At 50.7% G+C, this 23,398-nt stretch overlaps 2 protein-coding genes across 7 annotated transcripts in view; both read left to right on the top strand.

Moving 5' to 3' along the window:
• SHC1 (SHC adaptor protein 1) overlaps positions 1 to 13,385 on the top strand; it is a 45,624-nt gene extending 32,239 nt beyond the window's left edge. For all 5 annotated transcript variants that reach the window (XM_080984663.1, XM_080984661.1, XM_080984664.1 and 2 more), the window contains 8 exons: positions 1,403 to 1,456; positions 3,208 to 3,259; positions 5,388 to 5,514; positions 6,782 to 6,953; positions 8,847 to 8,907; positions 9,902 to 10,042; positions 12,205 to 12,455; positions 13,202 to 13,385. In XM_080984663.1, coding sequence (XP_080840789.1) covers positions 1,403 to 1,456; positions 3,208 to 3,259; positions 5,388 to 5,514; positions 6,782 to 6,953; positions 8,847 to 8,907; positions 9,902 to 10,042; positions 12,205 to 12,455; positions 13,202 to 13,330 — 987 coding nt within the window. In that variant the 3' untranslated portion in view covers positions 13,331 to 13,385. The remainder of the gene's footprint in view (positions 1 to 1,402; positions 1,457 to 3,207; positions 3,260 to 5,387; positions 5,515 to 6,781; positions 6,954 to 8,846; positions 8,908 to 9,901; positions 10,043 to 12,204; positions 12,456 to 13,201) is intronic.
• Positions 13,386 to 15,937: 2,552 nt separating this feature from the next.
• Positions 15,938 to 22,666, top strand: PYGO2 (pygopus family PHD finger 2). Of its 2 annotated transcripts, none has more exons than XM_080984739.1 (3): positions 15,938 to 16,397; positions 19,170 to 19,219; positions 20,601 to 22,666. In XM_080984739.1, exons 1-3 carry the CDS (start codon positions 16,274 to 16,276, stop codon positions 21,687 to 21,689), a joined length of 1,263 nt encoding a protein of 420 aa, XP_080840865.1. In that variant the 5' UTR covers positions 15,938 to 16,273; the 3' UTR covers positions 21,690 to 22,666. The 2 variants fall into 2 exon arrangements, with proteins under 2 accessions (XP_080840865.1, XP_080840866.1); XM_080984740.1 differs by lacking the exon at positions 15,938 to 16,397 and adding an exon at positions 16,578 to 17,202.
• Positions 22,667 to 23,398: the final 732 nt, after the last annotated feature.

The following is a 23,398-nucleotide window of genomic DNA, read 5'->3' as shown; positions in this document are numbered from 1 at the left end:
CTCCTCTGGGACACACTGTCTAGGGTGGATACTTGACGGACGAGTGTTGAGGATTGTGGGCTTAGACAGCCTTCCTCCTTGCAGGTTGTTACCCTCCAGATGTTGCTGGTCTACAGTTCCCTTTGCCCCTCGACCATTGGCCATGCTAGCCTAGCAACATCTGCTTTACATGCATTTAATGTGTGATCCCTGATTGGCTGGGACATGCATCTAAGGCAAGGCTGAGGAACCTGCCAGGCATTGCTGGGCTCCAACTCTCATTGTTCCTGACCACTGGCTGGGGCTGATGGGAGTTGGAGTCCAGCAACATCTGGAGGGTCAGACGTTCCCTATCCCTGAACTGGACCACTGTTTGCCTTCTCTAAGCTCTGATCACATTCCTGTCTTATTCCAATGTGGGGAAGGGGAACTTGCATCCCTTCCAGCCACTGCTAGGCCACATCGGCCGTCAACCATTGGCCATGCTAACCGCGTATGGGGTGCTTCCCAGACATGGAATGCACACAGCAAAGAGTTAACTCTGCCCGGACGCTGAGGTCCAGTGCTGAGGGCCTTCTGGCGGTTCCCTCACTGTGAGAAGCCAGGTTACAGGGAACCAGGCAGAGGGCCTTCTCGGTAGTGGCGCCCGCCCTGTGGAGCGCCCTCCCACCAGATGTCAGAGAGATAAACAACTATCTGACATTTAGAAGACATCTGAAGGCAGCTCTGTTCAGGGAAGTTTTTAATGTGTGACATTTTGATGTATTTTTAATCTTTGTTGGAAGCCGCCCAGAGTGGCTGGGGAAACCCAGCCAGATGGGCGGGGTACAAATAATAAATTATTATTATTATTATTGTCTCTTTATTGTCTAAGATAACACCTACAGTTGCTTCTACGGCTCTGGATACCTGCACACACCAATCTAGCATCTAGGCAGCTATTCCCGGGTCATCGCTCTAGGGGGTGTTGGCAGCAACTGGGGACGACTCCCCCTCCACCAGTTTATATACCTTCCCCTAATGGGCTGTGCGCACTTAGCCAGAGATTGTGCCTGTGTGGATGCTGTTTCTGCTCTTCCTGATTCAGCGCTCTCCTGGTTTTGGGCGACAGTGCTTCAGGGGAGGGTGGAGAAGCACCCAGCCCTTCTCCCGCCTCTGATTCTTGCCTCCTGGCTGGTACAGGCCCCCACAGACCACTGACCCCCTTCCCCTGGTGCCCACTTGCCAGCATCCTCCCAGTCCTTGCCAGGGCATCAAGTCTGCCTTGGGGAGCTAAAATCTGGCACCCCCATAATCCAGGAGAGCTTGACTTTACTGTAAGAATTTCAGGAGGTTGGGAAGCGGCGGGGAGGAAGTTCATTTTGTGTTTTTTTGCTGTGCTTTGCGTCTCATTTTTCCTTCTTCCTTCCCTTCCATTGTTTAGATCATCGCCAACCATCATATGCAATCAATTTCTTTTGCTTCCGGAGGGGATCCGGTGAGTGCCAAGAGGGTTTTGTGGATGGGTTGTTTTCAACACAGGGCTAAGGAGTTCTCCTTCCCTGGCAGAATGTTCTCCCCACTCCTTGGTTTGCCCTCTAACCTTGTTCTGGGGTTTCTGGAGACAGTGTGGGATGTGCATGGGAAAAAACCTCCTGCATTAACGCTAATCCGTGCACAGAAAATTAGTTGAGTATCATCCTCTCCCAGGGACGCGGGTGGCGCTGTGGTCTAAACCACTGAGCCTAGGGCTTGCCGATCAGAAGGTCAGCGGTTCGAATCCCCTCGACGGGGTGAGCTCCCGTTGCTCGGTCCCTGCTCCTGCCCACCTAGCAGTTCGAAAGCACGTCAAAGTGCAAGTAGATAAATAGGTACCACTCCGGCGGGAAAGTAAATGGCGTTTCTGTATGCTGCTCTGGTTCGCCACATGACCCGGAAGCTGTATGCCGGCTCCCTCGGCCAGTAAAGTGAGATGAGCGCCGCAACCCCAGGGTCGTCCGCGACTGGACCTAACGGTCAGGGGTCCCTTTACCCCTTTACCTTTACCATCCTCTCTGCATGTGAGCCACGCGTAGACTCTCCCTGTGGCTAGCAGAACCTGTATAAATTATGCAGATTAATGCCGTTTGCATAATTTATGCAGTTTGCAGAATTCCAGTGATGCGTGCTGTGGAATTTTTAGGGTCTTCAGACACAGACTCCATGCAGCCCTGACTATATTCATTCCACCTCGCCCCAGTTGCTAGATCCTTTGACTAGCCCAGGCATAGACAAACTCCAGCCCTCCAGATGTTTGGGACTACAATTCCCATCATCCCTGACCACTGGTCCTGTTAGCTAGGGTTGATGGGAATTGTAGTCCCAAAACATCTGGAGGGCCGAGTTTGCCTATGCCTGGGCTAGGCATTCTCCCTTCCAGCAGGATTCAGATAACTTATTACCCTCCTACATGTCAGGGAAACTGAGAGCTGGTGTGGTATAGCATTAATAATAATAATAATAATAATAATAATTTTTTATTTATATCCCGCCCTCCCCAGCCGAAGCCGGGCTCAGAGCGGCTAACAACAGTAAAAATGGCACAATTTACATAAAATCACAGTCAGTTAATTAAAATATATTCTAAAATCAATTCAGAATCAAATTAATGGCAACCCCTGGGCTAGAGTTCTTTGAGGATTACAGAAGGAGGGGGTCAAAGGCCTGGTGGAACAGCTCCGTCTTGCAGGCCCTGTGGAAAGATGTCAAGTCCCGCAGGGCCCTAGTCTCTTGTGACAGAGCATTCCACCAGATTGGGGCCACAGCCGAAAAAGCCCTGGCTCTGGTTGAGGCCAGCCTAACCTCCCTGTGGCCCGGGACCTCCAAGATGTTTTTGTTTGAAGATCGTAAGTTCCTCTGTGGGACATACCAGGAGAGGCGGTCCCGTAGGTACAAGGGTCCTAGGCCGTATAGGGCTTTAAAGGTTAAAACCAGCACCTTGAAGTCTGGTGGAGAGCCAGGTTCAAATTCCCACTTGTTCCCAAAGCAAACTTTGTGACTTTTGGCCACACACACAATCCTACCTTGCAGGGTTGTTTGGATAAACCAGGTAGGAACAATTTACACGATCTTGAGCTTCTGGAGGGAGAAAGGTGGGAGATAGATATAGCAAATAAAGCAGCGCCAGTGAAGGGTAGTTGTGGGGTGCTTTCTCTTCTTCCCTCTCTCCCCTTTTTAATCTGGCATTTATCAAGTCTCCCATCTTCCCAGGACACGGCCGAGTATGTTGCCTACGTTGCCAAAGACCCTGTCAACCACAGAGGTAAGATGTTCTGCGCCAATCAGAAACTTCCTGGGGCCAGGTCAGCTTCTACTGGGTTTAACAGATTTGCATCCTGCTTTCAGCTCACTCACAATAATGCCAGCAGCATTTAAAAAAAAAAAAAAGAGCAAGCACTTTAATCAGAATAATCAAGGTTTTTGTTTTTTGTTTGAAAAGAGTCTTGGGGCCGGACAGGCATGCCAGCGACGGGTGGGGGCCAAATTGGGAGGCCTGGTGGGCTTGATCTAAGGCTGTGGGCCAAAGGTTCCCTACCTCCGGTGTAAACGTTCCTGAGCTGGATGAACCCAACGAGTCAGCCTTGGTAGAAGACAGCTTCTAGTCCAGGGGTCTGCAACCCGCGGCTCCGGAGCCGCATGTGGCTCTTTTACACCTTTGCCGCGGCTCCGGGGCGGATACTAGCGAGGGGAGGAGGCGCATTGTGCGCCCCAACACTCCCCACTGTGGCGGGCGCTGTACTGGCTGTGACGTCGCATGGGGGCGGTGCGTGCGTTAGTCACGCACCGTCCCGACGTCACCTTCCCGCCCGCCCGCTACATTGTAAGGGGCATGTACGCTGGTCACTGCATTGAAAGGGGGCGTATACGCTGGTCACTGTTTTGAAGGGGAGTGAAGAACACACACACACACAAAAAGGTAACTTGTTAATTTAACGTTTATTTCTATGAGGAGGAGTAATTCTGAGGGGTCAAACAAAGAAATAATAAAAAAGTGACAAAAAACTTAATTTTATAGTGGCGAGTTTTGCGGCTCCCAGTTTTTTTTTCTTCGGAAACGGGTCCAAGTGGCTCTTTTTGTCTTAAAGGTTGCAGACCCCTGAGCTAGTGCTTCTACAAGAAGCTGGGGAAATGATCAGTGATGGCGCTCGACAACATTTCATGAGCTACATGTCTTCTGTTTGTTGATATTCAGCTAGCATGCACTGTTTGCTGTGTTTTTTGCTTTGGATATTGTCAGATGGCAGTGGTGGTTGCTCGTGAGTAACCAGGCAGGACTCAGACCTGTCTTTTACAGGCTTTTTTTTTGGGTGCAAACTATTTACAGTGCAGAGCCACAAGTTCATGTCTGCCTCAATCGCTAGCAGAATCCGGAAGTGGTTGTTTCCTGGACCTCCCCCAACATAAAAGTCTCATTACTCCCAGCCTTTTCCTTCCCTCTTTGCGCTTTAGACCTCTGCGCAGGGTGGGCGACGGAAGGGGTGTGCTTCCATCCTGGCTGGCTTGGCCAGGAGCGGTGCTGAGGCTCCCACCAGCATCCTCAGGTCCTTTTACCTCTTCCCCACTGGAGGTGGGGCTTTCCTCATAACTGGAAGAGGAACTGCTGATTTTCGGAGGCTCCCTGTAACACGACTGCCCCTCTGTTTTCCGCCCCTGTTCTGATGGCAGTTCCCTGACAGATATGAATAGATAAATAGATGGGGGGTAGAGAGAGAGTGATGTATGGAAGTGAGAGCTGGACCATAAAGAAGGCTGATCGCCGAAGAATGGATGCTTTTGAATTCTGGTGCTGGAGGAGACTCTGGAGAGTCCCATGGACTGCAAGAAGATCAAACCTATCCATTCTGAAGGAAATCAGCCCTGAGTGCTCACTGGAGGGACAGATCCTGAAGCTGAGGCTCCAATACTCTGGCCACCTCATGAGAAGAGAAGACTCCCTGGAAAAGACTCTGATGTTGGGAAAGATGGAGGGCACAAGGAGAAGGGGACGACAGAGGACGAGATGGTGGGACAGTGTTCTCGAAGCTACCAGCATGAGTTTGACCAAACTGCGGGAGGCAGTGGAAGACAGGAGTGCCTGGCGTGCTCTGGTCCATGGGGTCACGATAAGTCGGACGCGACTAAACAACAACAACAGAGAGAGAGAGAAAGATTCTAATTGCTATTAGATTCCATTAAATTTATAAATATAGGTATAATGTGTGTGTGCAAAATATGTATTTACGTCGGTTTGTAACTGATTTTTTTATCTCAATCTTTTTATCACGCTTTCAGTTTGCTTGGGTTTATTTCATTGTGGGTTGGTTTTTTTGCACTGCTTCTACGCTTGAGCACCCTAAACAGCATCCGATACGACCTGTTACCTTATTCTGCTTCTCCCTGCCCCCCAACAGCCTGCCACATCCTGGAGTGCCCCGAGGGGCTGGCGCAGGACGTGATCAGCACCATTGGGCAGGCGTTTGAGCTGCGCTTCAAACAGTACCTCAAGAACCCTCCCAAGCTCGTCACCCCTCATGACAGGTAAGGCCAAGCTGGTTTTATCCAGCAACACCTGGAGGACCCCCCACTTTCCTAGACCAGTCATGCCTCAACCAATCAGGGATCACATATTAAATGCGTGTACAGTGTTGGAGAATATAGCGCTTACAGAGGACAATCACACACCGTCTGAAATTCAGACAAGGAACAGAATTTCCAGCGCCCTGTTTTATATGCTGTGGCATCTCTTTGTTTTTTTATAGCAGACTCCCTCTGCTTTTCAAATACTTTTTATTGAACAATTGTAGGCAAGAACAGCAATGAAAGAAAAAATATCTTTATTTTAAAGAAAGGTTAGTTGTCGCAATTGTCAATAAAAAAATAAAGGATGCAGCTACGTGATTTACTGAATCGATAAGAAAACATAACCAAGAAGAGAAGGACGTGTGTTCTGTGATTACAGAGGATTCCATGGTTTAAATTAAAATCATTGCCATTTTTTAACTTTTCAATTCTATGTAACCTTGGACTGTACTAAATCTGGACGCTTGCTTAGACCTGTGGGTACCAAGCCCTCCTGAGCTGCTGTTTGTATATAAAATAAAATTATACCTAATGGCAAAGAAGCCATTAGATCCTTGGACACTCAAGCGAGATTTCCGCCCCAGATTTTCCCAAGAAAAAAAAAATCAGGCAAGATTTTTCAAGGACAATTTGCACTTCCTTCTTTCCTGTGGCTGTCTTGTATCTTGTTATCTGCCTATTAAAAACAAAATAAAACTTGTTTGCAGAGTAGTAATAGCAGGGACGCGGGTGGCGCTGTGGGTTAAACCACTGAGCCTAGGACTTGCTGATCAGAAGGTCGGCGGTTCGAATCCCTGCGATGGGGTGAGCTCCCGTTGCTCGGTCCCTGCTCCTGCCAACCTAGCAGTTCGAAAGCACGTCAAAGTGCAAGTAGATAAATAGGTACCGCTCCGGCGGGAAGGTAAACGGTGTTTCCGTGCGCTGCTCTGGTTCGCCAGAAGCGGCTTAGTCATGCTGGCCACATGACCCGGAAGCTGTATGCTGGCTCCCTTGGCCAATAAAGTGAGATGAGCGCCGCAACCCCAGAGTCGGCCACGACTGGACCGAATGGTCAGGGGTCCCTTTACCTTTAATAGCAGGAGAGGGCTATAGCCTCTGTGCCCTGCTGTCTGCCCTCCCTAAGGCATCCGACTGGATCGTGTGGGGATGCTGAGCATCATGGGAGCTTCCCTGGCCTGATCCAGTAGGGCTTCTCTTGCATTCAGCGCCTGCCCTCTTTCCTCAGGATGGCTGGATTCGATGGCTCCGCTTGGGACGAAGAGGAGGAACCGCTGCCAGACCACCAGTACTACAACGACTTCCCGGGGAAGGAGCCCCCCCTGGGAGGCGTGGTAGATATGCGCTTGAGAGAAGGAGCTGCGGCGGCCCTGATGCCCAACCACTTAGGAGCCACCCTGGTTAGTGCGCCGGCGTTCCTCTGCCAGCTCGCTCGCTCACCCGCATGCAGGTCCTAGTCACCATAGGCGACCAGGCTGGTTCTTAGATAGGTACAGTTTGGAGGAAGTGGACAGGGGTCCAGTTTTCTCTCTCGATCTCATGACACTAGAAGCCAGCAGGATTATCTGGGGCAGCTGAAGCTTGGGATTCCTGCATTGCAACGGGGTTGAACAAAATGACCCTTTGTGTAGCATTCCCAAAGCAAGGAAGGATTGGACTCTGATTAATAAAATACACACAAGGCTTGACCAGCAAGACTCTGGGAGGAGTGCGAATAATAATAATAATAATCCATCCACCCCTTGGCCCAGGTCGTTTTATTCACAAAAGAACTTTTTACACAGTGTTCGTAAGAACCAATCAGATTTCCTCTGAGCATTTCAAAAAACTCCACGTGGGGACAAAATTAAAGTTAAAACTACAAAGAGCTAATTTAAGCATGCATACATTCTGGGGTAAATAAAACAGGATTAAAAGGAGGAATGCATTCAGCATACCCGAAGGTCATAAACAAGCAGTAAACAGGAGAGGAAGGATGGCAAGGAAAGATTAGGCATATTTATCACCTCCATTTGAAACTATTTCCTGGCCCTAAGATTAACAAAACCAAGGAAAGGTACGTCAAAGCTATCATCTTTATGACCCAGGATGCCTGATGAAGCAACTGGCCTGTGTATTTAGAATGCTTATACGTGCCTGTCAGGCATAGAGAAAGCAAATGGCAGAGGTGCAGAGGCTTGTGGGAATCGATCAGAAACTATTGTCAGTGAATCAAACCCAGTCAACGCAAGGCTTTCATTGCTGACACATTGGCTTGCTCCATATCTCAGAATTCCTCATAGCGATCCCACCTGACCCCCCACACTCTGGATATTTGCACCCCTACACCTTTGGGTCCCTTCCAGTGCTACAGTTCTGTGACAATACTTCTTCCCACAGTTAAGCCCTGGAACTCACTGCCACAGGAAGCAGCGACGGCCACCACTTTGGATGGTTCTAAAAGAGAATTAATGGGAAAGGCTATCAATGGCCACAACAGCTATGCTCCACCATCCCGTTGGAGGCCGTGATTTGCCTCTAAGCATCGGTTGCTGGGAATCGTGGGTGGAGAGGGTTGCTGTGGGGCTCAGCGCCTGCTTGTGGGCTTCCCATTGAGGCATCTGGTTGAATAATGGGAGAGCAGGGCGCTGTAACAGCTGGGCTACTGACCTGATCAGCCAGGGCTATTCTTGTATTCTGCAGCCCAGAGCAGTACTCTGCTCCATCCTAACTGCAGAGTCATCTGATGCTGTTGGGGACTACAACTCCCATCACTGCACCATTGGCCAGGCTGGTCAAGGCTGATGGGAGCTGGAGTCCATAAACAGGTGAAGGGACAATGGGTTCCCCATCCCTGATCTACAAGTATAATAAGAATGTTATTATTTGGCTGGGGTTCCCCAGCCACTCTGTGTGGCTTACAGCACATTCAAAAATTGTAAAACGTTAGACATTACAGTGGTACCTTGATCCGTTCCAGGAGTCCGCTCGACTCCCGAAACTGTTCGAAAACCAAGGCCCGGCTTCTGATTGGCTGCAGGACCTTCCTGCACTAAAGCAGAAACCATGTCGGACGTTCGGTTTCCAAAAAATATTTGCAAACCAGAAAACTTACTTCCAGGTTTACGGCGTTCGGGAGCCGATTTGTTCAGGAGCCAAGCCAAGGTTTGACTATAATGTCAAGCGCATCTTTAAGCATTTGAGCTCCTGTTTCTTAAGTACAGAAGCAGGAAGCTGGCTTCCTGAGGGCCCCTCTCCCCTTGCCGAATCTAGTCTATGCTTAGATGCCTCACTCACTGCCTTTCTTCCTTCAGCCTGTCTCCCAGATGTCCGCTGGGGACTACGAATCCAAGAAACCGCACCTCGCAGCACAAGGTGAGTTTCCAGGCCACTGCTTTGCCTTGAGTGGGAAAAGGGAACCCCTGGCAGCCGGTGATGCGTTAGGGCTTTGGCTCAGTGCTAGGGCATGCAGAAGGTCCCCAGTTCAGTTCCCTGGTACCTCCAGGAAGGGCTAGGGATGTTCCCTGACCGAAACCCCAGCGAGCCGCCACCAGTCAATGCAGTCACCCCTGGCTAGGTAGATCAGTGGACTGGCTCAGGATAAGGAAGCTTCCTATTTAAAATTGCCTTTAGGTAAAGGGTAAAGGGACCCCTGACCATTAGGTCCAGTCGTGACCGACTCTGGGGTTGCGGCACTCATCTCGCTTTACTGGCCGAGGGAGCCGGCATACAGCTTCCGGGTCATGTGGCCAGCATGACTAAGCTGCTTCTGGTGAACCAGAGCAGTGCACAGAAACGCCGTTTATCTTCCCGCCAGAGTGGTACCTATTTATCTACTTGCACTTTGACGTGCTTTCGAACTGCTAGGTGGGTAGGAGTAGGGATCGAGCAACGGAAGCTCACCCCGTCGCGGGGATTCGAACCGCTGACCTTCTGATTGGCAAGTCCTAGGCTCTGTGGTTTAACCCACAGCACCACCCACCAGTTCATGCTTTAATTTCAGGAGAAGGGCCATAATTCAGTGGCAGAGCAGCTGCTTTGAGTACAGAAGGTCCCGGGCTCAATTACTGGCAACTCCTGATAGGGCTGGGGAAAAGACCCTTGTCTGAAACCCTGAAAAGACTCTGCCAGCCCATATAGATGGACTGGAGGGTGTGAATTAGTTTAAGGCTGCTTCCAATGTTCCTGCGTTCCCCGCCAGAAGTGGTAGACCCAGGCTTTTCCTGGTAGGCTGCCTCTGGGCATGGAGGTTCCTCTTCGCTACCCTTGACCTCCTGAGCTCCCCATCCTGTTTGCTGCCATGTGGGGCTTCTATTTGTTACAGTCTTCCTGCAGGTTTCATAATGCTCTGTTCTGTCCCCTCTCGCAGGAAGGGAGAGGGGCCCACCCGGCCGCACGGATCTCTTTGACGACCCCTCCTACGTTAATGTGCAGAACCTGGAGAAGGCGCGGCAGGGGGCTCCGGGGGCCACTGCCAACGGCAGCGCCCAGCGAGATCTCTTTGACATGAGTGAGTGTCAAAGGCATGTTTGTGTATGTGTATGTGCAAGAGACATGTGGGCACAGGGGCAGTAGCCTTGCAATTAAGCACTTGCCTGGTAGTCACAGGCGGGTAAAAAGGTTGGTGGAAGCACCTAGTGGGAAAATATTGGGGATGCCTTTTGAAAGGGGCAAGGCAAACTCTTTGTCCCTCCTCTTCCAACAGGCTAGTACAATTATTAGTAGTAACCTGCAAGCTAGCTTTGGCTTGTGAAATGTGCACTTCTCACCAAAGTCCCAAAGTGGTTTGCATCCTAATTAAAAAGAGAGAGAGAGGAAAAAAAACAATAATAAGATCTCATCATGTCTTTGCCTGGTGCCAAATATTGGTCCTGGCAGGCCTCCCTGGGGAGAGTTGTCATATCAAGCGTTTGTACCCCATTCTTCAGCCAGAAAGGCTCCCGGGGGCTACCGTACGGTCAGTTAAAAGAAGACCGCAAGCCTGCAGGCAGGTGCTATCTTAAAAATGAAAAAGACATGCAAGGAAAAGGGGGAAGGGAGGGAAATTGAACTCGTCACTAATTCATAGAATCCTAGAGTTGAAAGGAACCACAAGGCTCATCTAGTCCAACCCCCTGCAATTTTGCCAATGTGGGGGTCAAACCCACGACTCTGGAGTCTCACGCTCTACCAACTGAGCTATCAAAGATTTAGTATTACGGTCAATGAGCAGCATTAAGAAACCGGGATAAGAAGTGCATTGAGGACATCATCTGAACTGTGTTATGAGGGAAGGGGGAAAAGGGTGGAATAAAATTAAGCGAATGAAAATAACACAAAATAAGGTAAAACGGGCCCCAGCATGATCACCAGAGTGCCTGAGGTCACACGACACATGAGGGAGAAGCGACAGGGAGGGAAGAGGGGGAAATCAAACTCAGGCACGTTCTTCAACCATTGGGCGGCTGGCGCAGGATCTGGGCCTCCAGCAGAACTGAGGAAATGAGCCTTCTGCTCCCGATCTCTCCTGCTGGGCAGCCTGATGGAATGGCTGCCCTCAAGCAATAGCAGAGGGGAGAGGAGGCCGGGTGGAGAGCCTTCCATGAAGTGTGGCTTGAGGTTGGGAGGCTGCTAGTAATGTTTGGTGACCTTATTTAAAAGGCTTATTTACAAGTGTGTTTTGGGCTGGAGGATATTTGTTTGTTTGTTTGATTGGTTTATCTACCGCACTTTGTCACAAGATCTCAATAATCAGGTATAAATAATCTAGTAGTGTTAATTTAACTGCTCTTGCATCTCAAGATACACACCTGTTCCTGCAGAAGTGCATATCCCATTCAAAAGAGAGGATTAAGAAATACAGTGGTACCTCGGGTTAAGTACTTCATTTGTTCCAGAAGTCCGTACTTAACCTGAAACTGTTCTTAAGAGAGCCAGTGTGGTGTAGTGGTTAAGAGCGGTAGTCTCGTAATCTGGGGAACCGGGTTCGCGTCTCCGCTCCTCCACATGCAGCTGCTGGGTGACCTTGGGCCAGTCATACTTCTCTGAAGTCTCTCAACCCCACTCACCTCACAGAGTGTTTGTTGTGGGGGAGGAAGGGAAAGGAGAATGTTAGCCGCTTTGAGACTCCTGAAGTCTCTTCTTCTTAACCTGAAGCACCACTTTAGCTAACGGGGCCTCCTGCTGCTGCTGTGCCGCCGGAGCACGATTTCTGTTCTCATCCTGAAACAAAGTTTTTAACCTGAAGCACTATTTCTGGGTTAGCGGAGTCTGTAACCTGAAGTGTATGTAACCTGAAGCATATGTAACCCAAGGTACCACTGTAGTGTCAACATGTTTCTGACCTGAAACCATTCCATTTAAACTGTTGTGGTATTGGTGGGGTGCCCCATGATGTGGGGTTTTGTTGGAAATTTTTGAAATGGGAGTAGTGGGAGAGTTCCTAATGCTTGAAATCAGGCTTCACCAATGTGGTGGGTTGGGCTCCAGCTCCCACCATAAATCCCTAATAATTAATAAATGAATAAAACGATGAGGGAGCTTTCTGCCCTACTCTCATTTTTCCTTTGTGGGCTTCTGCTAGCGTCTTGTAGTCCCCAGCCTATTATATCTCGATGGCACTGAAAGGGGTTGTCAAGCTGCTAGTCCTCACTTGGCTGTTGTGCACCTCTCACCGCTTGCCTCTCTCCCCAGAGCCGTTTGAGGATGCCTTGCGGGGGCCGCCGCCTGCATCGCCAGCCCAGCTGGTGGCCTCCATGGAGGAGCAGCTCCGACGGGAGCCCTGGTACCACGGCCGGATGAGTCGCAAAGATGCCGAGAAGCTGCTGCAGGCGAATGGGGACTTCCTGGTGCGCGAGAGCACCACCACACCGGGGCAGTATGTGCTGACCGGGCTGCAGGGGGGGCAGCCCAAGCATCTGCTCCTCGTGGACCCCGAAGGAGTGGTGAGGCTTCCTTCTTCTGCTTCAGGGTGTGGGGCGAGAGGGGCCAAGTGCAACCTACAAAACAGCCCCTCCTGTCACAAATCCCCGCTTTGCTGGCTGCCCCCTGTTGAGACTAGTAGGGTGGTAGGTCGGGAAACCCAATGGTAGGCGGAGCCAGAGCCAACAAGAGGAGGAGCCAGAGGCAGAAGGACAGGAGGCAGGGAGACCCAAATGTGGGCGGAGCTAGCGCCAACCAGAGAGGGAGCCAGAGGCAGAAGGACAGGAGGTGGGGAGTACCCAAAGGTGGGCGGAGCCAGAGCCCAACCAGAGTGGGAGCCAGAGGCAGAAGGACAGGAGGAGGAGGGAGACCCAACAGGAGGAGGAGCCAGAGCCAACAAGAGGCGGAGCCAGAGGCAGAAGGACAGGAGGCGGGGAGACCCAAAGGTGGGCGGAGCCAGAGCCCAACAAGAGGCAGGAGGCAGGGAGACCCAAAGGTGGGCAGAGCTAGAGCCAACAAGAGGCGGAGCCAGAGGCAGAAGGACAGGAGGCAGGGAGACCCAAAGGTGGGCGGAGCCAAGCCCACTCATTCTTGTTTTGTCCCTCTCCTCCTCTCATGGGCTTTTCTGGGGGTTTTCCCTACACCAACTCCCAGGCCAGTTTTGTGGGGTAAGAGGCAGGAATGGGGGGAGCCCCATTGCGCAAGCAGTGCATTTTGGGTTTACTAAAAAAAAAGCCTTACAGCCAGAGTCTCCTTCCCCTACCTGCAGGTCCGGACGAAGGATCACCGCTTCGAGAGCGTCAGCCACCTCATTAGCTACCACATGGACAATCGGCTGCCCATCATTTCGGCGGGCAGCGAGCTCTGCCTGCAGCAACCAGTGGAGCGGAGATCGTGAGCAGCGAGGGGCCGGGGTGTCATCCTCATCCCCACCCCGCAAATCCTTCAGTGGGGGGAAAAAATTTGCCACCTTGCCCCTTCCAGCAGTTTCACCTCAGCTTCTCCTGCCTTTTACGGGTGTTCTGTTCCTCACACATGTGTCGCCTGTACACTAGGCATCAATGGTTCCCTCCACCACAGGCCAGAGCGGTGCCATCTCTGCCAAAGCGTCTCCCTTTTATTGCAAGCTGGACACCTGCCTCACTCCACAAATCCCTCCTTGGTAGAAGATGCTCTCTGATTATCAACAAACTCTCCTGTCGCTTATCGTCACCCACCTTTAATTTTCACAAGGAGGCCCTGGGCCAGCACTGCCTCACCTTTGCAAAGCCTGCGCAAGGCTCTAGTCCTCAGCAAGGGCGCGAGGGTCTCAGTTTCTCGTGGCTCTTGCTGGATCCCGTGCCTGCACAGCTTCCCTTGGGGCAGAAGAGCCCCAAACTTCGCCTGCCTATTTACCCCCCACCCCCAGTTCAGATAACCTCACCCTTCTTCTCTTGACTTTTTAAAGCGGCTGGGCGGAAGTCCGTTCCCGTCTCCCGTTTCTAGCAGCGCCTGATTGAATCTTTGCCCAATGGATTCAGCTAATGCCAAAGTTGCTGGTCGTATTTTGTTATTTTGTGGGGGAGAGGGTGGAGGGAGGGCAACAATAGCCTCTCCCCCGCCTTTTTTGTAAAGCACAAAAAGAGAGAGCGATATTCTCCCCCTGGACCCAGATGTGTAACACATACACCCCCCCCCAAAAAAAACACTCACTTTACATATTAATTAACTCTGCGTGCCTTGACCCTTTTACAGGTCTGAGATTTTATGCAAAATCCCTCTTGCTGTGGTGGCCTGCTTTGGAGGGCGGTGGGGTAGGGGTGGGAGAGAAGAAGGCTGTTGTTCTCTTACCCGCCCCCCGCCCCAAATCTCTAGGACCTGCACAGCCATCACTGTGCCCCGGCGGGCACTCCTACACCCCTTGGGCATCCCTGTTGGCAAAAGTGCCCTGCGGGGAAGGTGGAGGAGGGGGCGGGATTACTCTGAGCTATGCCCCACACTACAGCCCCTCTCCTCGCCTGCATTGCAGGGGGTTGGACTAGATGGCCCTCAGGGGTCCCTCCCACCTCCGTGATTCTATGAAAGCACAGCCTTAGCAGCACAGGGACCCCTCGGGACTTGTGGGACGTTCATCCTTGAACTCGAGGACCTTCCGCAAGGAGGCAATATTGGGGTGGGGAGCACAAAAGCTTTCCATAGCACCCAAAGGACCCAGGGAGAGAGTGGGGGGGGTGTAGAAGAAAGCCACATTTCCTTGCAGTGCTCAGGCTGCAGCCACACCTCCCTGCCCTCCCCAGGTCTGTAAATAAGTTTGATAACTTTAGTGTTGCATGTACATTGTTATACTCCAGAAGCCAAAGTGTAGCCCCCCCCTCCACTCCCTCACACACACCCCCATGATCACTGTGCCTGTCCCCCCACCCTGGGGGACTTCATTTCCACCTCACGTGCCCCCCCCAAAATCCTATACACACACTTTTTATCAGTTTGATTTTATCTTGATTATACCAAAGGAACCCAATGATTATTATTATTATTATTATTATTATTAAAAGTTGGTATTTCTTTAAAGCTGTGGCTGCCGGAACCTCCTTTTTCGTTTGTTTGCTTGTTTAGCTGCAGGTGGGGCGGAGTTGGGGGCGCCCAGCAAAGAGTCTTACTTGGGTGGGAGAAGTTCTTTTTTAAAAAATATTTTTATTGATACAGCAAGAAAAAAGGGGGAAAAACACAAATACCAAATTACACACAGGAATAACCACGGACACATAATTTTCTTAGCAAACAATAAAACATATATTGGTCTTAACAATAAAGACCCGACCTCCCGTCTATTCCATAAATTTGATTTCAGATTACTTATTGCCAATATACTTTTATCATAATTAAACTTTTTATTAATAGATCTAAGTCCTTCTAATATAGAAGTTCTTAAGTGTTCCAGAGCAGATCCCAAAGCACCTGCTGGTCCCCACGCCTCCTGTATAGCGCACTTGCTTCTCTCTCTCTGGAATTCCAGCTGCTTCCCCAAACCACAGCTGTCAACTTTTCCCTTTTCTTGCGAGGAATCCTATTCGGAATAAGGGAAATTTCCCTTTAAAAAAGGGAAACGTTGACGGCTATGCCCCAAACTCTCCGCTGGCGGCGCTCGCTCCCACCGCCTCTGCAGCAGGGAATCGCTTGTTCCTATTCGTTCCTACAATTCCCATGATGCCTTAAGGCAGCGTCTAAGCTCCATTGGCTAAGAGCGTTTTGTTCCTTGCTGCTGATTGGCCAACGGCCGTGCCTGTCAGGATTAAGCCTGTCCTTCGCCTGTCGTTTAGGAATAGTCCATAGGGGTAGGTAGGGAGAGGATACGTGTCATGTCACCCGTTCTGGGGGGGGAAAAAGTGGTCTTAACCTTCCGGCCGTGCCTTGATTTCATTCCTCCTGAGGAACCTTAGTTAGGGTCAGGATCTATTGTGACGGCTAAGACGTTTCTCTATTCCCCCCCCCCGCTGACGAAATGGTACATCCCAATCTCCCTTCACTCGCCTCACGTCTACGCTCTCTTCTTATTGGCTAGGTTCCGTGAGCCATAGAGAGGGGGAAATAGAATGTCCCTCCTTTCCTTTCACTATTGAGCGCGGCTCGCCTTTTTCTGTCGCCATAGAGCCGCTTAGTCCCTAGAGCGGCACAGGGGGCGCAAGTTCTCCTTCCAAAGCCGGTCGCAGGCGGAAGCGGTGCTCTGTCCTCTCAACTCTATGGTCTTGGGCTTCCGCTTCCTGTTCTCGTCGCGATGGCGCGCGCAGGGCCCCTCCGGCGCTCGTAGCTGCTCTTCCCCTCCCCCCCATTCTCCCTCCCCCCTCCCCCCCTTTTCCCTCTTATGGCGGCCCCGCACCCCGACAAGCTGGAGGGGGGAGTCGGCCCAGCTCCGCCTGCTCCGGGTCCGCCGCCTCCTCCGCCAGGGAACATCTCCACAGGACCAGGCCGCAAGCAGGGCAAGGCCGGTAAGGGCCCGGGAGGCGGGCGAGGGTGGTTGCCATGGAGACGGAGGCCTTGAGTGACAGGGGAGGGCGCACGATGATGATGATGATGGGGGGGTGTCTTGTCTATGGGTGGAACCCCCTTTTCCCTCTGGAATTTAAATATTTGTTTTCTTTTAAAACGTGCACGTTGGGTTCGGACTTCGCTGTTCTGAGATCAGATCCCTTGAAATCAATGGGACTCGGAAGTTAGGCTTATGGAGTCGGCACGTTTCGAGTGGCAGCTCCCTCCGCCCTTGAAATCAATGGGACTTACAGGGGCTCGAGCAGCCTTGTGTTTAAGCCCTCCCTGGTAGCTCTAGGTCCTTTTGAGTCTGTTGTTCTGTGTGATAGCGTGAACCCTGGTGAGTTAGAAGGAACAGGGCAGTCGGGAGAAGGGCTGCAAGCTCAGAGGCAGGGAGCATCACTTCTGCATGCAGAAGGTCCCAGGTTGGCTCCCCAATGCTGGGAATGTCCTTTTCGAAATCCCGAAAAGCTACTGCCAGCCTGGGTAGGCAGTGCAGAGCTAGAAGGACTAATGGCCTCGCTCTGGATTAGGCAGCTTCCTGCACTCCTCTTTAAATTGGCCCTTTATTTACTACCATGAGAGCCAGTGTGGCGTAATGGTTACAGTGTTGGAATACCTTGGAGACCAGGGTTCGAATCCTCGCTCAGCTATGAAGCTCATTGGGCCAGTCACCAGCTTTTAGACTAACCTACCGCACAGGTTTGTTGTGAGAGGATGAGAACCATGTACACCACCTAGAAGAAAAAGTGGTATGTTAATGTAGTAAGTGAAAATGAAATTTATCTTTATTTTAATGTTAGAGGAAGGGATGTAGTTTGCATGCTAATGGTGCAAGGTTGAAACCCCCAGCAGCTCCACGTAGGGCTTGGAAGGTCCTGTGTACATCCCAGGAGTGCTGCTGCCAGTCAGTGTAGTCAACACACTAGATGGGCCAGTGGTCTGACTCAGAATAAAACAGCTTCCCATGTCCCTTTGTTATAAAGAAGAGTGGTAGCTCAGTGGTGGAACATCTGTTTCACATATAGAAGGTCCCAGGTTCAATCCTTGTCTTCTCCAGGTGATTTTTATTTTAGCTTTAGTGACAACTTTTTCTTGTTGTTGTTTAGTTGTGTCTGACTTTTCGTGACCCCATGAACCAGAGCACACCAGGCACTCCTGTCTTTCACTGCCTCCCGCAGTTTGGTCAGGTTCATGTTGGTAGTTTCAAGAACACTGTCCAACCATCTCATCCTCCCTCGGTCTCTTCTCTTTGTGCCCTCCATCTTTCCCAACATCAGGTTCTTTTCCAGGGAGCCTTCTCTTCTCATGAGGTGGCCAAAGTATTGGAGCCTCAGCTTCCAGATCTGTCCTTCCAGTGAGCACTCAGGGCTGATTTCCCTCAAAATGGATAGGTTTGATCTTCTTGCAGTCAATTCCAACTAGCAATGGACAATTGTGCCATGAATTTATCTAGTCCCTTAGAACAGGAATGGAGAACCTGTGGTTCTCCCAGGTGTTCATAGAATTGTAGAGTTGGAAGGAAATCCAAGGGTCATCTGGTGAAAACCCTCAATGCATCCATGACAGATGGTCATGCAACCTCCGCTTGAAAACCTCTAGGGAAGGAGAGTCCATCACCTCCCGAGGGAGTCTGTTCCACTGTCGAATAGCTCTTGCTGTCAGAAATACCTTCCTGATGTTTGGTCGGAATCCCCTTTCTAGCAACTTGAATCCATTGGTTATGGCCCTAGCTTCTGGAGCAGGAGAAAATAAGCTTGCTCCATCTTCCATGGACAGCCCTTCAGATGTATCTCCTCTCAGTCTCCTTTTTACCTGGCTAAACATCCCCAACTCTCAACTGTTCCTCCTAAGGTTTGGTTTCATCTCGGTTGCCCTCTTCCAGCTTGTCAATATCCTCCTTAAATTGTGCTGCACAGAACTGGACACAATAAGCCCCGGGCAGCATTGCCATTGATAGGAATTGCAGTCCAACAACATCTATAGGGCCACAGTTTATCCACGCATGCTTTAGAAGAATCTAAGAACTGTTTTGATTAATATGAGCATGGACACATTATAATAATTAGTAGTAGTAGTAACTCAATTTATATGCTGCCCTTCATCTCAAGATCACAGGGTGGTTTTTACCCACCACCCAGTTTTCCAAGTGCTCAGGCAAATATTTCAGCAGGGCCTGAAGGCAATTTCCCCTCTCATACTGTTTGTTCTCCTCCAGCACTGCCCCAAAGCAAAATCTGTTCAGGAGGGAAGAACTTTGCTTTTCCAGAACTTGAAGACAGATGTTTGAAAAATGCATTGATTGAATTAAGTGCCACAAGATGTTGTGAAAGCCACCACCTTTAATATGTTTACAGACACAAGGAGGTGGGCAGGGCTATTAAAGGTGGTGGCTTTTGTAACATCCAGTGGCACTTAATTCAATCAATGCATTTTTCAAATGTCTCTCTTAAAGTTCTGGAAAAGCAAGTTTCTTCCCTCCTCCCAAACAAGCAACTAGGCAGGGAATGATCTTGATGCAGTTGATTTTGTTTTTGAAACACAAATTTCTAGCATAGTTATCTGTAGACAGGAAAACAGGGTGTTGTTGGGTTTAGTGGTCTAGTGACGTGGGCAGGCTTAGTAGCAAGCCGGTGCACCGGGATATTCAGGCAGTGACTGACCACCCAGACTTTGGATTAGCTTGTCACATCTACATTTCATTTTCTCCTCCCTTTTCTCCTCCTAATTAGGCCTTCAAATGAAGAGTCCTGAGAAGAAGCGCCGCAAGTCCAATACACAGGTAACGTGACCGGGGTGTGTGTCTGTTTGCACCGTATATGAATCAGCATTAATACATCTCTACAGAGCAGCCTCTGAGAATTACTGTCTGCTTCCCTTCTCCCTTGCATGCACCTTAATTTCCTTGCAAGTAAGACTTCTGGATCTTGAATTTCCACAGATCCATAGAATTTCTTGCCTGATCAAAAAGCAGATTTTCAACTGTCTTAAAGTAGCAGCTGCGAAAGAATTACTGTATTTTCTCAAATCTAAGGCTCACCTTTTTTGGCCAAATCATGTTGCAAAAATTAAGGTGTGCATTAAATTCGATGGCACATTTACATTCACCAGGAAATACTTTTTTTTTTTTGGTTTCAAAGTTCTAAAAATTGAGGTGCACATTAGATTCGATGGCACATTAGACCTGAGTAAATATGGTCATTATTTGAGATACCTAATATCACTGGTCCAACAAATCATTCAACCCATTGAATATATCTCCGGTTCAGAATGAAGATATCTCATTTAAATCTCTTACTAGTTAACTGTTGTTAGCAGTTAGACTTGCTATAGCCCATATGTTTTAGGAAGACATGAAAGGGGCATCCTTATTGAAATAACTTAACATAATTTGGTGACTAGTCCTCATAGAGAAATTGAGCAACAAAATACGGCTGGCAGAGATGCAAAGAGTCATTTACAACTGACTGACACTCTTTTATTGATTATATGAATAAGACAAACAGTCCTGAACTTTCTCAGACACCCAGAGTAGTCTATTATTATTATTATTATTATTATTATTATTATTATTATTAGTGTACCACCCTGTACCCGTAGATCTCAGGGTGGTTCACAACACAATATTACAATTAAAAAAACACAAAATACATAATGAAAAATAAGACCACAGACGACCCAGTTAATCCCCGCTTGCACCTCACATTTAAAAGGGCATCAGATCGCAATCAGCCAAAGGCCTGGTTGAAGAGAAACCTTTTCGCCTGGCATCTAGAGATATGTAAACAAATGTGCCAAGTGACAACATTCCACAAATGGGAGCCACTGCAGAAAAGGCCCCGTTCTTAGGTTGCCACCCTCTGGACCTCTCTTTGGTTCCTCTGGGTTAAATCACATTCACTGTATACCTGAATATTTTTTTGTTGAGGGGAGGGTGTCATTTTCCAAAAAAGATCAATTGAGTTATAGGGGGAAAGAATTAACCTGGTTAAATCAAATGGCCAGCCTGGATGGCGAGGATGGTCAAGAAATACGACCGTGTTTTCAGCCCCATGGTGGAGCAGCCTAGAATTCCCTGGGCATAATGTACAGATTGGTTTCATCCGCGCAGCGGAGGTCCCCTGCTTCCCTCCTGTTAACTGTGGCGCATCTTTCCCTTCCAGGGCCCTGCCTACTCCCACCTCTCGGAATTTGCTCCCCCGCCCACGCCCATGGTGGACCACCTGGTGGCATCGAACCCCTTTGAGGATGACTTTGGGGCCCCCAAAGTCGGCTCTGCCTCCGCACCTTTCCTTGGCAGCCCCGGACCCTTTGGGAACTTCCGCATGCAGGGGGCGATGGGGCCGCAGGTGCCGCCCGGCTACGGCGGGGGCCCCCAACCCATGCGGAGGCAGCCTCCCCCTTTCGGACCAAGCCAGATGGGTCCTGCCTTCAACATGCCTCCCCAGAACCCCGGGTACGTGCAGTCCGGAGGGATGGGCTTTGGCGGCCAGCCCTTTGGCCAGCCCCTGGGGCAGAACTTCAGCCCCCCCGGGGGGCAGCTGATGCAGGGCCCCATGGGCGGCTTTGGCCCCATGATCTCCCCAACCATGGGGCAGCCCCCGCGCGGAGGCGACATGGGCCCGGGGCCCGCCCTAAACCCTCCCGGGGGGCCACCGATGGCCCAGCGCTTCAACCAGCCGGGCAACCTGTTCGGACAGTCCCCCATGCAGCGCCCGAACCTCCCCAACCTGCCCCCCAACCCCAGCTCCTTCCCCGGGCCCGACCCCAGCTTCCCCCCTGGCGGCGGCGGAGGCGAAGACAACGGCGGGGGGAAGCCGCTCAACCCGCCCCCCAGCACCTTCAGCCAGGAGCAGCACAGCGGTTCGCCGGCAGCCATCAACGGCACCCAGCCCCCTTTTGCGCCCAACAGCACGGGGCACGGCGGGGGCGGCACGCCCGAGGCCAACAGCCTCCCGCCCTCCAGCAAGGCTTCCGGGAACTCGGGCCACCAGCCCCCGCCCGGCCTGGTGTACCCCTGCGGGGCGTGCCGCAGCGAGGTCAACGATGACCAGGACGCCATCCTGTGCGAGGCCTCGTGCCAGAAGTGGTTCCACCGGGAGTGCACGGGGATGACCGAGAACGCCTACGGGCTGCTGACCACCGAGGCCTCGGCCGTCTGGGCCTGCGACTTCTGCCTGAAGACCAAGGAGATCCAGTCGGTCTACATCCGAGAGGGCATGGGGCAGCTGGTGGCCGCCAACGACGGCTGAGCCTTCGCTGCCGCAGCCGCTTCCCTCTGCCTGGGCGTCGGAGGTGGTGGCATCCCTGCTCTACACCACTAGACACTCTTCGGCCTTGTCCATGGATTCTGCAGCCTGTCCAAGGAACACGGGTAGCACATTTTCAAAGCCCCCCGGTTATTGAAAGAATTTGGTGGGAGGGGAGGACAGAGTTTTCGGCCTTCTGTGACCTCCAGAACCTGGAGCTGTTCTTCCCAAGCCTTCCAGCATTCCATCTCCTCCTCCTCCTCCTGCGATTTTTTTACCGTCGCTGCTGCGGTTCGAAGCCACAGAACAGCCAGTCTTGGGCAGCAGATACCCAGCGGACGGCAATTTAGCATAAACTGGAGAGCGGTTACTACCACGGTTTGGACCAGTTTCTTCACTGGGGGTGTCTGTGCTCTCTCTCCCGCTGGCGTTTGCTTAGAAGAGGACCGCCACCCGCTCTCCTCAGATGCATCACGGTTCCCTCAGTTTCCCATTTCCCTAGAACTACTGCCAGATGCGAGTCTGCCAAAGCCTGGGCCCTGTGGGGAGGGTTGATATTTTGAAGGTTGACAGGCCCTCAAGTAACGGAGAACAGACCAACCCTGCCCTGAACCTCTTTCAGAGGGCATTTCCAGAGAGCCATGCAAGAGGAAACACTCTTGGACATCTTTTTGGTTTTTTAAATTTTTACTTTTGAAAAGAAATTGGCGGGTTTGTTTGTTTTCTCCCTTAGACCCAGACCTTTTTTGTACTTGTGTGTGTGTTTTCGTCAAGTGGTTACTGGTGTGATTTTGATAATTGTTTTCTTAAAAAAAAAATCTGTTTTGTCCTGCTGGACTTTTTGAAAAGAAGGGAATCTGGGGGAGTAGGGAATCGTTGTGTGTGTGCGTGTGTGTACACACACACAGACACCTACAGCCTCTATCTCTCACTTTCTTGGTTTTTATGTGAACGTATTAAAAGAAAAATTTTGTACCGTGCTGTTATAAACTCAATTTGAAAGCTGGTGGGAGGGAGCAGTGACCTGGTTGCTTATACATTCATGTGTGTATGAATTGGTGGTTTGCATTTGAACAAGGGCCTTGCCGGATCAGGCCAGTGGCCCAATTAGTCCAACATCCTCTTCTCCCAGTGGCCAGCCAGCTGCCTCGACGGGAAGCTCACAAGAAGGAACTGAGTGCAGCAGCAACTCTCCCTGCTTGCAATTCCTGGCAGCTGGTATTCAGAGGCTTATACTGCCTCCACCTTCTGAAACCCTTCAGAGCTGCTGCCAGCGTGGGCCGTATTGAACTAAATAGGCCAGTGGTCTGCCTTTGTAGAAGGCAACTCCCTTTGTGCACTGTCGAAAACGGGATGCTTGATTAGAGAGACAATTGATCTGCTCCTGTTGGAATAAGCACACAAAATTTACAAACCAGACCTTCATGCCCTTGCTCTATTTTTCTGACCCCCAAACATGCTGGCTAAGCGTCCCCTCCACATACCAAAGCCACAAAAATGCCCATTTGGACAATCCGAGGCTTGAAAGAACAGAGTCTACTGAGACGCACACACAAAAAGGCATTCCCCCCCCCCTTGTTTGCTTCCTTGACAAAGTGTCACCTCTCAGCTTCTGCTTCCTTTCAAAGTACACCCCCCCCCCCCGGCTGGTTGCTGAAGAAACAAAGCCCCAAAGCCACTCAGCTGCCAAGGACAAGCCTGGACTGCTCAGA

This window comes from Podarcis pityusensis (genome assembly GCF_964106645.2).
Source record: "Podarcis pityusensis genome assembly, chromosome: 16".
In the NCBI taxonomy this organism is placed as follows: Eukaryota; Metazoa; Chordata; class Lepidosauria; order Squamata; family Lacertidae; genus Podarcis; species Podarcis pityusensis.
This window is presented reverse-complemented; position numbering and strand designations above follow the sequence as displayed.